The following is a 13930-nucleotide window of genomic DNA, read 5'->3' as shown; positions in this document are numbered from 1 at the left end:
TTTAAATGAGTTTTTAAATATCACTTCTTTCAGTGAGAGAGGCATATTTGGATATTAACATAGCCTGGTACGATTTGGTCTGCATCACACAACTGTGTCAACCAGGTCAAATTCATGGTGGCCTTTTGTGTCTCATATTGCTTTTCACTGGCATGAACACAATGACATATTGCCTCTCTGTGGATGATTTATTAATTTCATGCATGACTAATTTAGGGCGCGTCTGTATGATTGTTTTTGCCAGGATTGTTTTGCCCTTACTATGACCAAAATCAACTTCAATTTAAAAAAATAATGCATTTAAATAAATTGGGGATTTCTGTGTTTATTTATAACACTACAAATTCATGATATTGTATTTCATACCTATTTTTGTGCTGATATTTGTAGTTTTCTTTCCTGTACCCTGTTTCACTAATGCTATAATTATCTGGGCTGTTAAGAAATTCAGCCCAGTGGATAGGATGCCTCCAATGCCAGATGTAAACTTCATACTGTCACCCCAGTTAAATTTGGCATTTGACTGCTGCTGATGTTTTTATTTATATATTGTACTGGCTTCTAATATTATCTATTTGTCTGTCTAATCTACCTAATCTGTCTGTCTGTCTATTGACATAAGGGGATATTTTAACTACCAAGGAATACATGGAAGTTTTAGACTGGTATTTACATCTATGTCTGTAGTGGGAATACTATATTTTAAATTTACTAAAAGCTGTTAGCTTTAATCCAACATTTGAAAAATCATTTTTTGACTTTTGCCTGTAGGCTTACAAGTGTATCCAAGATGATGTGAGGCACCTCTGCCTGTAGAGACCAAGATGACTGAAGTCCAGGCCACAGTGGAGTTTTCTGTAGAGCTCCACAAGTTCTACAATGTGGATCTTTTCCAACGAGGGTCAGTACTGTGTCATTGACTCTACAAACTTAGTAGTCTGTTCCTTTTAGGCATGGCTTTCCAGTAGGTGGTAAGTTAATAATGCTTTATCAAGGAAATTTCTAGCCAAAGCAAACACTTAATGAATGTTGGAGGTAAAGATTTAAGTATAAAAGTCTAGAGTGACTGTAAAAAGTACCCAGGAATAAACATAGATGTGAAGAGTACTGCATTGCCACGTGTGGAGGAGCTTCTCTTTTCTGAATTAAAGTTAATGGGTATTAATAACTGTAGTGCTATGGAGAGAGCAAAATAGTAAATATATATTATTTTAATTCAGTATACATTGTAGTGCAGGAAATTCACATTTGGTCTGGCAGTCAGGTTGGTTAATCGACTTTATTCAGGACTCTTGGCTTTGGAATATCTATAATGTTATAAATTATAATGTTATAACATAAATGTCTCATCAGCAGAGGTTATATAATTTTGTCACAGAAGCATGATTTAGCTGACCTATGTTTATGGTTGGCATGGCGTATTGAGTATAATATCCTATAGATAGAACTTTGAGACTCACATTCCAGTATTACACTAAAAACATGTATCAGTCACTTACTAATTTTTATGCTGTTCAACAGGAAACAAGCAAGAATCCCATATTAGTTAAATTGCTCAAGAACTCTTCTTGTTTGCTGATATAGTTCTGGTTGTGGCACTGTGGTTTGTTGTCTTCTATGCCCTCATTCCGCAAACTAGGAATGATATGTCCCATTTTATATATAGTGTGTGTGATTTTCATTATTTTTCTGGCAAGTTTGTGTTTTTATTTTTGCAGACATCTAGCATGGCATCCAGTAAACACATAATTTGTCATGTTTCATGCAAAACTGAGGAGGAAAAATGATTCACATTGTCAAAACTGTACATTTGTGGTCTGTAACATCTGGAAAATATTTCTACAACCGCAGTGTAAAGGTACTTCACTGGGATAGGATGAAACTGCTGCTGTGTGCTCCATATTCATCATTGCTTTAAGAGCTATAGTTTACTACATGAGTGACTGAAAAATAAAGTGCTCATTATTCATTTAAGGTGTAGTGTCATTTTGCAAGTCAAGGCATTAGTAGCTAACCTGTGTGCTTTGTTCCCCTTCCACAGAGGTTCTAATTATCCCCTAGACCAAGCTAACAGTGCTGGTTTACTTGCTTGTGTTCATTTTAAAAATGTGTCTGCGTCTTCAGGTTCTACCAGATTCGTGCCAGTCTGAAAGTGCCACCCCGGGTCCCACATAAAGTAGAGACCAGTCTGCTTCACCCAGGAGGTAACAGAGTTGTTGAAGATGTGTTCAATATAGATTGTTTTCCTTCTTAACACAATTCATCTTCATGTGCACAAGTCCGAATCTATACTCAATCTTATAGTTATAGTTTCCCAGGTACCATTTCTGGATCTAGTTGATCAACATTAAGGGCTTTCCCCTCACTTCTCCACAGCCACTGACCTAACATTTCAGTAGGTTGTATATGTGAAGTGGCACACTGCTCCTTTTCTTATCAGAGGGCTGTTTGTTTTCCTGTAAATGCAGGTGATGCAAAATAATTCACAAATACTTCACACAGACTTGCATGTTTTTTTTTTGAATTTCATTACAGCTCTCAGGCATTAGTGCTGTTTCAGAGAAAATGTTTATTACAGATTTGGTTTACTTACTGTTTTCATGGCAGGAAACTGGTAGGGAAATGCTTACCTCACTGGCCATTTTATGTTCTCAGTATTTCTGTAAGGCGTTGTGCATATGCCACACCTGCTTGCTTAGAGACCTGCACTGCTGCTTTGGCGCAATGCACTAATTTCTTTGTTTCATATATCAACAAAGTTATTAAAAAAACAGTGTGTAATTCCATAAAATAGAAAATAAAATGGAAATTTCATTATCTATTTTTCTGTAGTTATAGTATATAGGAAACCGCTACACTTTAATCTTCGATCTACACCCAAGATATACCTTGTCAGATAATTGGTTGAGGTTTGAAGAATGTTATTGACTCATGTACAAATGTTATACAGGTGTAAAGGTTATACAGGTACAAGAAACATCCAAAGAAGATGAGTTGTTATTTTTTATTTACACACAGTTAATTGTAGTGTTGTTTGTCTAGGCTCTGATCTGGCATTTCCTGCTTCAGTCCAAGATGATGTCATCTGCAGCAAAACTTTTCAGATCCTTTACAAGAATGAAGAGATTGTGGTCAATGATGTCTTCCTCTTCAAAGTGATGATGCTGCTGGATGAGAAGAAGGTATTTGTTTTGTTTTTTTTGTTTTTTTTTGTTTTGCTCATGGTCCCAGTTCAAAATATTTATTTTTGTGTATTTGCTTGCTAGTACACAGTATTAGATGTTTTCTGTATGGTGCCACTGTTTTCTGCTAACTTCCAATTCATGAGTTTGTTTAAAAGCTAAATATAGTCTGCATACTTTTTCTGCAATGGTCATCTATGTGTCCTATAGAATTTGTGTAAAATCAATAGAAAAATAAGTTGTTTTGTGTTGGAAATTTTGTTGTAGTCTTTTTTTTTTTTTTTTTTTTCTAACCATCCATATGACCACAACTGCCAAATTAGAAGCGTGCAGCTGAAAATAAATTCCAAGAGATTTATTTGTTAATCCGCAACAGTGGACTAACATTAAGATCATGCTTCTATGTAACTTTTTTTGTGCCAGTCCTCGGTTTGCTCGCTTGGAAAACTGTGCTGAGAATCTGTTGTGACAGGGTTGCATTTTAGTGTTTTTGACAGCTAGTGTGTCCTCGGGGTGAAGGTTACATAATCCAGCTTTATTAGCACTGATACTATAAAAATTAAAAAAATAAACACCTGGATAGGTTTATGAAAGATCTTGCAGATTGGCTTGGGATGTACCGTACTTTTACATATAGGCTCTAAATTTGACAGTCTCCATTTTTTCAAAATCCTCAGGTGGACGAGTCCCTCAATGACATGGATTTCCAGCTCTTCTTGGATTTATATTTCACAGATGGCGATTACACGTAGGTGTTGGGACATTTTTCTGCATCTACTTGCATTAGTATTTGTGAATGTGGTATTTGCATCTCGTATGCCAATGAGGCACTAATAAGGTTTTCTGTCTTCCCTTTTAAATTTCCACAGGTCAGATGATTCAAGCTCTCTACAAAATATCAGTGGCCGCACACTTCGTTTGCACTTTAGCCTTCAGAGAGGCATCCACCAACACATCAATGTCATGTTTGACTACTTCCACCTGTCAGTCATCTCTGTAGCCATCCACGCCTCCCTAGTCGCACTACATCAACCCTTAATCAGGTCAGACTGCTACCTAACCCAAGAAAACATGCGGACACTCCCAGAAAGAGGGCTGTTGCTTGTGCTCAGTATACATTCATGTACAAGTGTTGGGACCTTTTCTTTAATCTGCATCATGTTATTTACTTTTGTTGTTGGCAGTTAATTCCAATCCATACCTTTTTGTCTTGTCTACATACATTTAACATTACACCTAAATTAAACAATAAAGCTGCAGAATTTTAATCTGACATTAATGCAACACAGTGAATAAAAAATAGAAGAGACCCATAAAGTTCTTGTGGACATTATCTTAAATTGATTTCACTTTATGTCTTTTAGTTTTCCTCGACCAGTGAAAACCACATGGCTTAACCGCAACACTCCAGCACAGAGCAAAGACTCAATCATCCCACCTTTGGAAAATGTGGTTTTTGGCAGCAGTTATGTCAAGCAAGTATCACCAGACGTAAGTAAAGGCCTTTTTTATAGAGAAGAAAAAAGTCAATCTCCTTTTTTTGTACATGCTATTAAATGTATTTTAAAAATTGTATTGCTGTATTAGATCAGACTAAATGAAAACTAAAGCTATACCCAAAGCAAATCAGGAACCCAAACAATACTGGAAATCTAAAAATATGAGGTTGAGTTGATTTAAAAACAGCCTGTTATATATTCTTTGCCAGTGGTACAGGCTTTGATCGTTACATGGACATGGCTATGACAGTACCTCAGGTAGAATGGTGTGTTACATTCATTGCATTTGTGGTATGGGGAAATGTGTCAGAGTTTTGACAGATAGGACAGAAGCAGAGGAGGCTGTAAGACCACTGTTACATTTGGCCAGGAGTAATTGGCTTGTCCTGACAGAGAAAGATTGCCAGCTAGAGCTGTGCCTGAGATGCAGTAGTGTGATTGTACCAGAGTTATTTAGACAGAACATAGGTAATTCCCCTCATCGCTCCTTGATGCATGAACTAAGATAAGGTAAGATAAACTTTATTCATCCCCAAAGGGGAATCCAGGTAGTCTTGTAGTTAATTAGTAAGTTAGTAGTGAAACTAATGGGCAGCTGGGGAATAACACCTCATCAGTGACTTTTCAGTTCACTATAGGGATCTGTGCAGAGGCCATTTCAAAGCATTTCCATGTAGATATTGCTTACAAAATAATTGTCTGGAAATAGCTTTCAGGTTCATCTGTTGTGATTTAGGGATGTAGTGGTTACCATAACACCATAGTAATGAGCCACAGAGTGTGCATTGGCATGCATTTTAGGACCATTTTCTTCCCTGTAGAAGAATTCTGTGAATATGCTGCTATATAGAAATCGTTTTTGAATTGCTGTACAAGAACCATGTTGTTTTGACAATCCTTTTTTGGTGTAAGGACACTGCAATAACAGTTTTCTTCTAAATTACGTTTGTGACCACTCACTGTGTTTAATGGCAAATGCTTATCTGGGCTTAAACTGGCAAAATTATTACAGATTGTGTTGTTGTGCTTTAGAGTTTGTCTTTTTCATTGCAGAGTCTACAAACCAAATGTTTACAAGTACTAGAATGTCCTGAACAGCTGCACTATTGTGTATAGAATAAAATCATATCTGTGTCCTCAATATCCCTCAGGGCAGGACATTCCTGGTGTCTGACCACTGTCTGCAGCATGCCTTCAGCCTACACAATCACCTTTGCTCCAGTCTCCTACTAGCCTACCAGGGCCTTTTTGGCTACTTCACCTCCATTACCAAGGACCTGCCTTCCTCCCATCGTATGGAACTAGGTATACTGCACTATGGCTTCATATCAACTGTGGTTACAATGGGATGTAAATAAACAATTCTAAATCACTACTTACTAAAAGAAGCAAGTCTTCTCATGAGTATACAGCACATGTTTTGATTCATTTTTAATTAATTTTCACAGTTTTGTCTTGTCAGCATTACTTTGTTGCATATTACAAGTTTGTTCTGTTCTCATGTCATTTCACCCTTGCACATTTAACATGTTGTAACCTTTAAATAAGACCAGCAAGAATTTCATTTAGAGATATAACTCTGAGAAACTAATCTTAGTTCATTATATAAAATCATACTTATATTCAGAAGATAAGTCTGTTAAGCAAAAGAGCAAATCCAAACTGTAACAGCTTCCAAACATAACTCACAGTTGTAACGATGGCTTGCCAAACCAAATGCACACAAGTGGGCAGATATTAACGCATCCCAGATAACTAAATAATAAAAAGGTTAAATATGCCTATATGTGCAATTTTACTAGCCAAGCCCAGCATGCAAGTCCTATATGAGAGAGTACTCAGAAGACCCTATCCCCGATGTCAAAGGCACGTCTACATAGGTATGTCCCAACCCTTATAGTACCTCAAATCAGCCTCCCTTTCTCTCCCTTTTCCTCTTCACTGCAGTTTCCTTCTTGTAGAAAACATCAGGTCCACTCTTTGTCCCACATACCAGAGACAATACACCTAAACTGATGTTTTGTCATCTTTTCACTATTACTCAGTCTTTCTTTCCATCTTTATAACTAAGAGTTGGTCAAATACACAGTGTAACACAATGTTACTGTAGAACTTGTATGTCTCTGGTTGTACAATATTAGAAGTACTTTCTGACACGAGCGCTGTCTGACACTGCTTCCTAATTCACATCATTTACAGGTTCTTCTTAAAACCTTCAGCATAATTATGCTATAGATTATAGAAGTGAATCTTAGTAATACTCTTTGTCTGCTTCCCCAGAACAACTTGATTTAGAGGCCCGTCTAGCTGACTTATGTGAACAAGTCAAGGTAAGATCTATTGAATGCCTTCTTCAGGAAGCAATGTGCAATTTTATTTTTTGTTATTTGAAAGAAACAACATGTCAGCACCTCGTCAAATTGTTGCATACTGTATAATATGGGGCAGAAGGGTTTAACTAACATGGCAGAGGCAGTAGATGCAAAGTGAAACATTTGCATTGAATGAATGTGTCTATGACTGGAGGGCCTGAGTAAAATCCTGATTTGTTGCAAGTCCACAATCATGCTGTTAAATAAATTGTGAAATATAATTGACATGCCCACACATACTCTAGGTATGTGTGGGCATGCCAGTTATCTTTTTTGCTTGTGTTTGCATATATGGTTTACAGACTGTGTTTATCGTTGACACATAAAAATTGGGTCTCTTCCTGCATACAAGATGGACCGAAACATAATGAAGCTAACTGAGCTCAGAGTCCTCTAAAGACAAAACAGAAAAAAAGTTTGTATAGTTGTAGGTTGTATTGGGATGTACTCTTGGTAGATATTGAAGCTAAAATATTTTGATTATCACACATATAACTGTAGTCATTAGGAATAATCCTTTATGGCTGCAAGTTGTGTGTGCAAATTGTGGAAAAAGAGATGCCACTGAATCATTTGTGCTGCTAGAAAATTTGTAAGCTGATTGACAAGTGTTTAGATGTTATTTCATGACTGGTAGAATGGCATGTAAAAAAACAATGAAAACATACATTTATTATCTTGCATTGCAATGGGATATTTCAAGTAGGTTCATATGATTATGTGATTTTCACTTGATAATCAAGCAATGTCAGATTTTATTTATTGTTAGGGCTGAATACAGCTGCCATTGTTTATTATGCTGATATACACTTGCGCCCAGTGGTGCTTGACTTGTGGCTTTATAATTGTAGCAAAAAGCAGAGTCCCCTGACGAACTGGCTGAACTGGTAAATATGAACCTGGCTCAGCTCTGCTCTTTGCTCATGGCTCTCTGGGGACAATTCCTAGAGGTGGTGTCCCTGCAGGAGCATGTTGCTGCCCTATTATCTATGGATCACCATACACTAAGAGTAAGTTGCAATTTCAGTAATTATTTAGAAATCAATTCTGGCTAGTTATCCTTGAACAATGATAATTCTTTTTTTTTCGGTAACTAACTCATAACTGGACCCAAACCTCTGAGCAATACTATTGTCTGAATCTTGATTGTATTATCACAGGTAAGGAGGTTTGCTGAGGCTTTCTTTTGTCTTGAACATCCAAGACAATCTGCACTGGCATATCAGGAATTACAGTAAGTTTCAGGCATATTCCTTTGGATTGTGAAACATGGTGTTGCAGTAAAGTTGCCAGGATGGTGTCAGTACTTGCTTATCTAAAATACTTAGCCCAAGTATGAAAGACGCTAATGATTTTTTCCCCTCATCCCCTCAATCAGTGCTCACAGTCACCAGCAGATGACTAATGCTATCAAAAGCTCCAGCTACTTCCTGTCTTTGCCTCCACTTCCTGTGGAATGTGCAGACCTAGATGGTGATGTTAGCTCCTTGCCGATTATATTTGAAGATCGATACCTGGATTCTATCACTGAGGGTCAGTAACACACAGTAACACAGTATTGTTGCTCTATTAGATGTGCAGTCAGTAGCTTTTTTTTAAAACCAGATATGTTGTTATCTCTTGCTTTTTTTTTAATGTTCAACATTGTTTGATTCTGAAGATCGAGATGGACCCTGGCTAGGAATGCATAATACAAGGACTGGCTCAGTGTCTAGTAAAACAGACAAGCCCAACTTCAAGGAAAGCAGTGCAGCAGCCAATTCCATACCTGAGTCTCGGTGTGCCCCTGTGGATAACACCTGGCCAGACAACTTTGATCCACCACCTAAGTCCAAAGGAAAGTCAGTCAAACTGAAGAAAAATTCTAAGGCTGAGAACTCCAAGAAGCTGATTAGGCAAGGGTCCAAAGACTCTGTAGTTTTAGTGGGCTATAAGAACCTCAAAGCGCCATATGCTGATGCCAACACAAAGTACAAGGAAGGTGAAGAGGAACAAGATTCTTTGCAGGGTGACTCAAGTAGTTTTTTAAGGACTAATACCAGTTCTGTTTTTGACTCTGGTGCCACATCGGTGCATTCTGGATACAGTGCTGTTGATTCTGTTGTAGATGATGATTTAACTACTGCTGCTTGTCAAAAGGATTTCTTCAAAAATCCTACAAACTTGGACATACAGAATAATCCTCAGGCAGGTACTGGGGCAATTGCTACATGCAACCAACCAACCAACCAAGATGAGCAAGCTGATCATGGTGGCCAAAAGCTGCCATCATGGTCTGCTGGGCTGAAGCAAATTGAAGTAAAGCCAAGTAACAAAGACCCATACCAAGGGGATAAAGTGACAGTTCATCTGTCATGTCAGAGTGAGAGCTCTCCAATTAGTAATATTCCTGAGATAACCCAAACAGACCTATGTGACTCACAACTGTCTGTGGTGGACTCTGTGTTTGAAAGGCCAGGCAAAGAGTCTGCACAGCGTAGCCAGTCCTGTCTGGTCTCAGTACAGGTAAGGAGTGACTGTATCAGGCTACCAGATGCAGGAGCCCCTAGTGCCTCGTCTCGCCTCTCAGACTCTGGCATTGAGAGTGAGCCCAGCTCTTTTGCCACTCAGTTTGTTCCAGGACCACAAACCTGTGCACCACTTGGTGTTACTGAATCAGGTGTTGCTCCCTCGCAGATTGAGAGGCCCCCCCTTAGTCCTGCACCACGGCCTGTTCAGCAAAGCACTCTGCAAAAGCCCGTTGGGACAGGAGAAATTCTTTGCCCAGAAAATACCAGTGGTGTCAGTGGAGTCCAGTCGTCTCTTACATCCATTAATTCTTTGCCCTCAGATGATGAGGGTGAAGGTTCCTCTAGGGACTCCAGTGGAGCTGAAGTCCGAGCCAGGAAGTCCAGTGTGCTGGTGCAAGAGCAGAGTGTAGTCTTCTCTGGGGATATCACTAACAAAGTTACCATCACTGCAGACTGCAACCCTGACACTGGTGTAAGTGATGCCCAACTTACACAACCTGCATTCGACTTGGAAGCTGACTCCAGATTAATTGCTATTTCTGAACTTAGTCCTGAGGGAGTAACTGGCTCTGGGACCGTTAAAGAATCCCGTAGTGAACCCCATACTGCCTGCCCCTCCAGTAACTCTGCCACTAGTAGCACTGACATGGTAAAACGTGGGATGGTAGAGAACTATTTTGGCTCATGCTCTAGCACAGATGTGTCTGAGATCAGCCCTGTAGAAACATCTGCTATCAAACTGGGAATCCAGACAGGGCCGCAGGTTGAGGAGGATGAGGATGAGACAGAGCATGAAATGATTGAGAATGGTTACTACGAGGAAGGTGATGGCTATGCCTTTGTGAATGGAGTTCCTGATGAGGAGCAAACTGAGGTTGGGGACGCAGCTGCTCAAGAGACGAGTCTTCTTTTTGAACAGCTTGGCATCAGCCACCTCCATGAATCACAGGATTTATCAAAAGCACCAATTTGTTCCAACCTAGCCTCCAGCAGTGTTGGGTATAGCTTGGGACGACTTCCATGTCCCTCCACCTCCCTTTCCTCCAGTCTGCAGTGGTATGAATGTGCACCCACACCACAGATGAAAGCGTGAGTCATCTAGCAAAAATAATTTTTCTCAAATCCCACCTAATATTAAACTTTATGGAGATATTTGTTTTGTTTCACACACTACAAATTAATATTCATGTACCACATTAATTATTGTGCAGCTTCATCAAGGCAAAGGAAGAAATGAAGCAGCTAAGGCTCCCTGGTTTCTTGTACAGTGAGGTGCCTGAGCTGGCATCCACTGTGCCCTATTTCAGTCTGGAGGAAGATGAAAGCTGTGAAGAAGGCATCCATCTCATAGTCTGCGTCCACGGCCTGGATGGTAGGACACTTTATCTTCCAGAGGAAATTTGTTTTGTTGGTCTTTTTGTGTGTGTTCAAAAATCCCATTCAATTAAATGCTGCAGGAAACAGTGCAGACCTGAGACTCGTGAAGACTTACCTGGAGCTTGGACTGCCTGGTGCTCGTATAGATTTTCTAATGTCTGAGAGGAACCAGGTCAGTGTATGAGGACACAGGTTTTTGTGAGAAAATTACAGTTCTACGTGTTTTACAATGAAGTGAAAAATCCATGGTTAGTTTAAATGGGTAAACTGGGTTATGTGTTATAGTCTTGGATTTGTTTTTCATGAGGTAACACAACACACAAAACAATTTGTAACTGTGTGCTTGTTCATTCACTGCTCTTTTCATTAACAGAATGACACCTTTGCTGACTTTGAGTCAATGACAGACCGACTGCTGGATGAAATAATCCAGTATATTCAGATATACAACCTGACAGTGGCAAAGATAAGGTACCATGTTGTACTCTACTAAAATATGATATAAGAGGGGTTATTAAGAAAAAACAAATTCAAGAATAAGTTACTGATTTATAAAGTGGCTGTAATGATGCATACCATTTTAGCCATGTATGTATTTTGAAGCTCACATCATCTGTATTGCTGAGGTAAAATTTTATTTAAATTTTATGTGACACACTAAACGTGTGTGTAGAACAGCTACATCTTAATGTCTTTATAGCCTGTAAATTTCTGTCTTCTTCATTTGCAGCTTTGTGGGTCATTCGTTGGGGAACCTCATAGTTCGTTCAGTGCTGACCAGGCCAAGGTTTAAATGTTACCTCAGCAGACTTCACACCTTCCTTTCCCTCTCTGGACCTCACCTGGGCACACTGTACAACAGCTCTGCTCTGGTCAACACAGGTAAGTGTCAAAACAATTAATGGATATTGGAAGAGATTCCATTAGTTTTTCTTTTTATCAGCCAGTTTATAGTTTCTATGATGGTGTTCTATTTCTCTTCTAGTAGTGGATGATATTAAATAGCTGTCAAACTTTGCTCCTAGGCCTTTGGTTCATGCAGAAGTGGAAAAAGTCAGGGTCACTTCTGCAACTGACGTGTCGTGATCACTCTGATCCTCGCCAAACTTTCCTCTACAAGCTCAGCAAGAAATCTGGTTAGCTTTGCTCTCTTTTTTTTTTTTTTTTTTTTAAATCTCTTTTCCTAAGCAGACATGTTTCAAAATGTATGTGAAAATAACTTTTCTATTGATCTGTTTTTTAAGGTCTGCAGTATTTCAAGAATGTAGTGCTTGTGGGATCACTGCAGGATCGCTATGTCCCCTATCATTCTGCTCGAATAGAAATGTGCAAAACTGCATTAAAGGACAAGCAAACAGGTGAGTTGATGCAGGATGGGGATACTGATGTTACAACTTGTTTTTAGTGAATCCAGGTGTTGCTCAGTTTTTGAATTGGAGAAGAATAAATAAGCAGAACAAGCCCAGTCCAAGGAGCTCTGATACACCAGGCTGCAGCCAAGTGTTGGGGTATATTTCACCCATTCAGTACAGCTTCTCCTTATTATTTGCAATTTCCAGTGCAGTTTGTAGAGGGTGACTGAGGGTGTTCTTCCTTCCGTCCCTCCTTTATTTTCTTAATTCTTTACAGTTGGTTTTGTTTTCCTTCCTTTCCTTCTTTAGCTAATCTGTAAAAAATGACTCTAATCTAAACTAAACTAAATGAGGATTGCCTGATTTTGTCTACAAATGTTATGACAACATACAGTTCTGCACTTAAATTAACCAAAGACCATCAAATGGCCTAAACCTTGTCCTGTTCAGCATGTTTCACTTTTGCTTATTCCAGGTCCTGTGTATGCTGAGATGATTGAGAACCTGCTGCTACCAGTACTTCAGAACAAAGACTGCAATTTAGTTCGATATGATGTCATTCATGCCCTGCCCAACACAGCCAACTCTCTTATTGGCCGGGCTGCCCACATTGCCGTCCTTGATTCTGAGATCTTCCTGGAGAAGTTTTTCCTTGTTGCCGGCCTCAAGTTCTTTCAGTAGAACTGTGGCAGAATCAAAACACATGACTGGATGAGAGAAATGTGGAGCCAATACCTCACTGCATCTAAACCTTATTCTTACCATGTTATTTGGATGGTTACCTGGTTTTTAACATATACTTTTCAAGGACATAAACAAAATAACATTTCTTTTGTTTCATGTTTATATTGGGGATACAGTGGATATGGAGTTAGTGGTTTTTATTTTTCTACTATCACTTTTTAGACATTTTTTGTTATTTGTGTTAGGGAAATGATTTCCCCACATCATATGCTATATTTTCAGTGTTATTTAAGTGTTATGTTTTTAATTTTAATTATGATATAATTATTATTTTCCCCAAGTTAAGTTGATTCATTCATTTTAGATGTTGAACTGGAAATGTAGCTGCTACAAACATGGAAATGGCTGTTCTGGTGAGCTGGCCCAAGTCAAGTCTGCACATACTGTCCTCACCATTGCAAATGTTTTTCCACCAGTTTTAAGAGATACTGCATTAATTTGCACCACAACTGCATTTTACAAGCTTTTGTACTGAAAATGGTCATTTGTACAAGTTACTTTTTTATTAACAATTTTCCATCATTTTTAAAGGCAAAGATTGCATTTGAAATAAGATTGTTGCTCAGACTTTGCATCCTTGGCTTTGCTCTTAATACTTTATTCTGCTCCTGGTCATTGCAACATTCTGCACATTACCCAGCCTGGTGTTGGGAGAATAAAGCTTTGCCTACAACATAACATTTTATTACAGGGGTTTTAAGCAATGATCATGGTTCATCAAAAGCACATGTTGGTAATAATTAACTTGTTTTATTGAACATATTTGGTTGGTATCATTTGGTAAATATTTATGTGTTAAAACTGGAAAGTATTGCTTGGAATTAAAAAAAAAAAGTTTCTTCAACAATTGTTTATATAGCATCATACTCTATCATTAAATACGCGTATTATGAA

General features: G+C 38.6%; 1 protein-coding gene across 4 annotated transcripts in view; it reads left to right on the top strand.

Moving 5' to 3' along the window:
• fam135a (family with sequence similarity 135 member A) overlaps nucleotides 1-13930 on the top strand; it is a 15293-nt gene extending 1363 nt beyond the window's left edge. For 3 of the 4 annotated variants that reach the window (XM_026308984.1, XM_026308985.1, XM_026308983.1), the window contains 20 exons: nucleotides 772-901; nucleotides 2125-2204; nucleotides 3043-3182; nucleotides 3860-3930; nucleotides 4052-4225; nucleotides 4547-4673; nucleotides 5833-5986; nucleotides 6484-6561; nucleotides 6962-7011; nucleotides 7905-8063; nucleotides 8214-8287; nucleotides 8432-8586; nucleotides 8714-10652; nucleotides 10775-10935; nucleotides 11021-11112; nucleotides 11314-11411; nucleotides 11671-11822; nucleotides 11966-12076; nucleotides 12185-12298; nucleotides 12768-13930. In XM_026308984.1, the coding sequence (XP_026164769.1) occupies nucleotides 825-901; nucleotides 2125-2204; nucleotides 3043-3182; nucleotides 3860-3930; nucleotides 4052-4225; nucleotides 4547-4673; nucleotides 5833-5986; nucleotides 6484-6561; nucleotides 6962-7011; nucleotides 7905-8063; nucleotides 8214-8287; nucleotides 8432-8586; nucleotides 8714-10652; nucleotides 10775-10935; nucleotides 11021-11112; nucleotides 11314-11411; nucleotides 11671-11822; nucleotides 11966-12076; nucleotides 12185-12298; nucleotides 12768-12973 (4212 nt within the window). In that variant the 5' untranslated portion in view covers nucleotides 772-824 and the 3' untranslated portion in view covers nucleotides 12974-13930. The remainder of the gene's footprint in view (nucleotides 1-771; nucleotides 902-2124; nucleotides 2205-3042; nucleotides 3183-3859; nucleotides 3931-4051; nucleotides 4226-4546; nucleotides 4674-5832; nucleotides 5987-6483; nucleotides 6562-6961; nucleotides 7012-7904; nucleotides 8064-8213; nucleotides 8288-8431; nucleotides 8587-8713; nucleotides 10653-10774; nucleotides 10936-11020; nucleotides 11113-11313; nucleotides 11412-11670; nucleotides 11823-11965; nucleotides 12077-12184; nucleotides 12299-12767) is intronic. The other variant, XM_026308986.1, reaches the window with a different exon arrangement.

Source organism: Mastacembelus armatus, chromosome 15 (assembly GCF_900324485.2).
Source record: "Mastacembelus armatus chromosome 15, fMasArm1.2, whole genome shotgun sequence".
In the NCBI taxonomy this organism is placed as follows: Eukaryota; Metazoa; Chordata; class Actinopteri; order Synbranchiformes; family Mastacembelidae; genus Mastacembelus; species Mastacembelus armatus.
The sequence above is the reverse complement of the archived record's forward strand: the minus strand, read 5'-3'. Positions and strand labels throughout refer to the sequence as shown.